The sequence below is a fragment of the Lagopus leucura genome, unplaced genomic scaffold (assembly GCF_019238085.1).
Source record: "Lagopus leucura isolate 7727_CA_CO unplaced genomic scaffold, USGS_WTPT01 Super-Scaffold_100002, whole genome shotgun sequence".
NCBI lineage: Eukaryota > Metazoa > Chordata > Aves > Galliformes > Phasianidae > Lagopus > Lagopus leucura.
This window is the reverse complement of record NW_024962263.1, coordinates 75,277,111-75,282,831: the sequence shown is the minus strand read 5'-3', so window position 1 is coordinate 75,282,831 and position 5,721 is coordinate 75,277,111. Positions and strand designations below refer to the sequence as shown.

The following is a 5,721-nucleotide window of genomic DNA, read 5'->3' as shown; positions in this document are numbered from 1 at the left end:
TATTTTATTTTATTTTATTTTATTTTATTTTATTTTATTTTATTTTAAGAATGGAAATAGGATAGCTGTTCCAAGTTTGCTTGGTGTGTTTTTTTTTAAATAAGTATAAAGTAGTTGCTAGCTTTCTGACTTGATAATACAGGTAATAACATAATAATAAGAGATCAAAAGGAGTGGAGTAGGAAGATATAATTTATGGGTGACTCAGTAGCAATAAATCATGTACAAACCATAAATATTTTTGGTTGACCTAAGTTTGGCTCATTCAGTTACTAAAGGATCCAAAAACAGAATGTAACAAACATATGTATAAATGAATCTGAATCTTCATCTGCCATAAATGGATGGTGTTTCCTTGCTATGAGAGATCCTATAAAAAATATAATATGAAAAGGTACAGTGAAAACCAGGAACACATGACTCATTTACCAGCCTAAGCGTACACTTTAAGACATAGAAATACAATGTAAACTCTTCAGCATGATTTATTTGTATTTCTGTCATAATTGCATTCAAATTGAAGGGAATTGCATCTATATTCAAACACCAGTTCATCCTTCTTGATTGTCTGTAGAAAAAAAACACACATTGCTTCTACATGTTTTTTTGTTTTTGTTTTTCACCAAGTTTTTTCTTCTTTTTTTTTTTTCTTTTTTTTTTTTTAACCTAGGTTACATATATATATATGTATATATATATATAACCTATATATATATATTTTTTTAACCTTATATATTATATATATATGTATATATATCTATATAACCTATATATATATGTTAAAAATCATTTAAAGTGATGCTTCAATTTACAAGTTTCAACATGAAGTCAGTACTCTCCATCTGCAGATGAAATAGTTTGTCTCTGCTCCACAAATATTAATTTTCCAGGAAATTTCATCTTCAGAATGCTTCTAATCATCATTTACACTATATTTGGAAAGAATATTTTGTATTCTAAAAGTTGTCTTCATCACATATATTTTCAAGAGATGAGATATTCAACAATATTACAGTGGTAATGTGGATAACCATAGTAAAAAAAGGTTGAACAACACAAAAACATTTGGTTTACAGATGCAATTGCTTACAGAGAAAATTTACAACTACTTCTAAACTTCTGAAGTTATCAAGAGAACCTTACCCTTAAGAATAAATAAAGAATGCAAATTAAACTACAAATTTTTAATTAATTCTGAAATCTGTATGTTTCCTTTCTTTTGAGTCTGTTGAAGGCTACAAAGAAAAGAAGCAGATGTTTATTTTTATCCTGTTAATGTATTAGCTGAGTGATATATGCATGGCTGTTTTAATTGCATAAGTATGGGAATGTCAGCTGTTTGTGTATTTCTCTTTATAGCCTATCAGCTTCGAGTCTGCCAGCCTCCAACAAACATACCAAATGCTGAAATTCTAACTGAAGATGATGAGTTTGAAATAGGTAATGTGAAAGAAGATAAAAGCAATGTTTGTTTAAAAACAAAACAACAGAAAATGGTGCTATGAAGAGATCTTTACTATAAAATGCCTTCAGTATATTTGAGAATTAAAAGCTTAAGAAGTCATTCCTCTTCCTTGTGCTTCCTGAATGCAGTTTCGGAGATCACATCTGAGCATCGCAGTAACAACATTCCAAATAACTTTGTTTAATAATGCCTTTTTCATAATGTTATTAATTATTGCTATTAGAATTTTAATTGATTTATTTTCCATTTTAAAAACATGCACCAAATGAAAAACAAGCAAGCAAACAAACAACAACAACAGAAGATTTCTAGACATCTGTACCAGAACTAAGGTTCTACAAGTGAAGGGTAACACCAAATTTGTAAAAACTAGGAATACTGACTTTTGAGACAGGTTGATAATAATGAATGTTATAATTATCAGTTACATGATTAGATCTCAGATGTCTCACCAGCTAGTTTTGCTCAGATTTCCCCTTCATCCAACCTATGTTTTTCTTCCTATATACTAATATTTGAGTTATCAAACTGATAACAAATTAAAAACATACATATTTTCTCTTTTCTTCTCTAAATTCGACCAAAAAGAACTTACAGGATACAATCTTTATTTTATTTTTTTTTTTTTTTTGTGACTTCATAAAGCTACATGAATCATTTCTTGATCAAGAAAAGACAGTTTTTTATTCCCACCATCAAGTAAGATCCATTTCCTATTCATTTTTTCTCCTTGTGCTTGTATGAATTACTGTTTTGATACAATGATTACTCAGTAAATTGTAATGCCTAAAGGTCTGTGGACACATGGTTCACCTGACACGAGTCAAACTCAGGCTAATATTGTTGCACAGCAAGAAACTTCACTAATCAATAATATTTTCAAAGCTAAACATTCAAAATAATTAATATTTAACAATAGTGTTTTTCTTTGTTTGTTTTGTTTTTATCAAACAGGAGACATAATAAGGTACCAGTGTCAACCAGGCTTTACATTGGTTGGTAATGAGATTCTGACATGCAGACTCGGTGAAAGGCTTCAGATGGATGGAGCACCACCTACTTGTCAAGGTGTTTTATCACTTCTCTTTCTCTTTGATTTATCTTTGTATAAAACGGCAAGTTTAAAATATTTCAACCCTTTCGATGCTACTCCAGCATTTTCATTGTTTATGGTGAATATTAATGAAAAATCATCACTATTTTTTAATGCATTTGGTGAGTTTTAAGGTTTACTTTGTGAAAATAATTTAACAAATCATTTTTTGAAGGGACCTTACGTTTAAAAAATTAGAAACAAGATGATTTTTTTTTCTCAAAAAAATATTATTATAAAATTTTATATGAAAATTTTAAAAATAATAAATTGATAAACATAAAAATTCTAAATATAGCATTTATTTAGATGAGCAAAATCGAAACCTCAGTTTTTAGTGTAATATTTTTATTTGGTGTGCATTAAAAGTAATATTCATGTTCTTGAGATATATGCATGTACATGTTTTCCGAATTTTACTGAAAACAGTGAATGAATAAACACCTTAATGCTAAAACAAGCTTATTGTCTTGCAAACCAGTAAACCCGCAGTTTAAACCTGTCTTTATTAAGCTGACATTTAATGTCTTACACTAAAATAGAAACCATCTGTTTCATTTATACATTTTTGAAGAAATTGTTGTTGTTTTTTTTAATTGAACTGATTAGGAACCTAATGGACATTGCACGTGATTTATTACAAAGCAACAACAAAGAAAACAAAACAAAACAGAATCTCTTTGAAGTCTTAAATTGATGAGTACATACATATTTGCATATACATAAATATAATTCTTCCATTTAGCTACAGAAATATAACTAAAGACATAAAGTTATGAACTTATAAATACATTTAGAGAAGAAGAAAACAAAACAAACAACAGCTTCATAGACGTTGAATTTATGTAAATAAAAGCTATTTTGGATCCTGCTAGTTGTTGTGATGTTTTTTCATGATCCTGATACTCCTGTGCTTAATATCCTGTCATGTCCTGCAGGACTGAAAGTCTAAAGTAATTTTACAAATTAGTCAAAATAAATGCAACTTATTGAATTTTCTGTGAAATGAAAAATACTGTCAGTATTTTTGGAGCTTGTTTTCTTTTTTTTCTAGCATTTTTAAATAATTAACTTATCTAGGAAACAGGATCAAAGGCTTATATAGAAATACTAAGATAATTCTTAGTGAATCTATTACTTCTGCAAGAAAAGATTTAATTTGATTTATTTACTGTTCATAATTTTTATAGTTTAAATTTTGTGTACAATTTATGATTTTAAACAGCAATATATTCATCTTTTAACAATTACAACTAATTATAATATACAACATATATATAATATACAAAAATTATAACCATCTTTTTTCTATATTCTTACAAAACCTACAAATAAATTTTTTCCCACAAGCATGAAAATGAGGACAGTCAGCTAGTACTGACGAATAAACTATTTTAACTTCATTTTAAACTAGACAGGCTTGAGCAGTAGGCCCAAGTGAACGTCATGAGGTTCAAAACTACCAAGTGCAAGATATTGCACCAAGGTTGAGGTAACCCTATTGCTAATACAAGCTGAAATGAAAGAATTGAGAACAGCCCTGCTGAAAAAGACCTGGGGATACTGGTGGATGAGAAGCTGGACTTGAGCCAGCAATGTGCCCTTGCAGCCCAGAAAGCCAACCATATCATGGGCAGCATCCAAAGAAGCATGGCCAGCAGGTCAAGGGAGGTGATCCTGCCGCTTTACTTCACATGGTGAGGCATCACCTGAAGTCCTGAATCCAGATGTTGAGTCCTCAGAATAGGATAGACATAAACCCAGTGGGGCATGTCCAAAGGAAGAGCCTGGAGAAGGCTCTGAAATAACTTGATAGGGGAGCTACAGGAAAGAAGAGGCCAGACTATTTAGCATGGTCTGTGGTGATAGAACTAAGAAAAGCATTTTCAGGCTTAAAGAGGGTAGATTTAAGATGCAGTTTTAGAGTGAGAGTGCTGAGGCATTGGAACAGGTTGTGTTGAGATGTGGTTGATGCCCCATCTCTGCAGACTTCAATATGAAGCTTAATCAGGCCCTGGACAACCTGATGTAACTGTATTCATTTCAAGGGAGTTGGATTAGATGGCCTTCAGAGGTCCCTTCCAACTCTAAGGATTCTATGATTTCCCCTGTTTTATGGTCAGAAATATGTAAAAGTTGAAATAATTCTGAAGATTAGGTCTAGTTACAAAAATGAAAGATGATGTTCAATTGTGAGTTTCAGTAAAAATTTATTATATTTATAATAAAAATTAATATTTTCTGAAAATCTATTCATTTAGGTACAATTGCATCTAGGAATTGCTTCCAAAACCAGAATTTAAATTGAAATAATTGCTAAGCATGAGCTCAGCAAACAAATATCATTTAATGAGTGGGAAACAATAGGAGCCCTCAGGCACTTCTTTAAATGCTGAAATGCTGTATTCATAGATGGGACAAATAAAGACGTATGTGCTGATCCTGAGGCATTTTCTCAGTAAGTGTTGCTGAACTCGTGTATATTCATTGCAAAACTCAAGACAAAATGTCAGGAATGTTTGGTTACTGTAGTTAATATGTTCTCTATCACATATAAATACTAAATACTGGATTAAATACTGAGTGCTAATTCAGAGGTCTTATTTCCCTCGGAAACTGAATCTTGTTAACATAATCTTCAGAGGTAGTAGACTCAGAATATAGTATATACATATATCAAAAGAATTAATTAAAAATGTTTAAAATGGGTATTGAAACTGGTGATCTAGAGCAAAACAACAGAATTTTCTCTTGTATTCTGTTATATAATACGAATTAATATTTAGAAACGTGTAAGCTAAATTTCAACATTCAAACCTGGATGTATAGATAACTTTGTGGAATCTAGAGTGAACAATATTATATGCCTAAAACACATACATTTTTAGGATTTTAGGATTTTTAGGATAAAGCTTGCATACTTTAATTGTGCAGACTGTAACTCTTCACATGGAAGTCATTCTCAAGTCTTCTGTTCATATTCATTCTAGTTTTCTCTCCTCCCCTCCCCTCCCCTCCCCTGCCCTCCCTTCTTCTTCTCTTCTCTTCTCTTCTCTTCTCTTCTCTTCTCTTCTCTTCTCTTCTCTTCTCTTCTCTTCTCTTCTCTTCTCTTCTCTTCTCTTCTCTTCTCTTCTCTTCTCTTCTCTTCTCTTCTCTTCTCTTC

At 31.0% G+C, this 5,721-nt stretch overlaps 1 protein-coding gene across 3 annotated transcripts in view; it reads left to right on the top strand.

Moving 5' to 3' along the window:
- The window catches only part of CSMD3 (CUB and Sushi multiple domains 3), a 539,260-nt gene that overhangs the window by 466,510 nt on the left and 67,029 nt on the right, over positions 1 to 5,721 (top strand). For all 3 annotated transcript variants that reach the window (XM_042869066.1, XM_042869064.1, XM_042869063.1), the window contains 2 exons: positions 1,360 to 1,440; positions 2,420 to 2,533. In XM_042869066.1, coding sequence (XP_042725000.1) covers positions 1,360 to 1,440; positions 2,420 to 2,533 — 195 coding nt within the window. The remainder of the gene's footprint in view (positions 1 to 1,359; positions 1,441 to 2,419; positions 2,534 to 5,721) is intronic.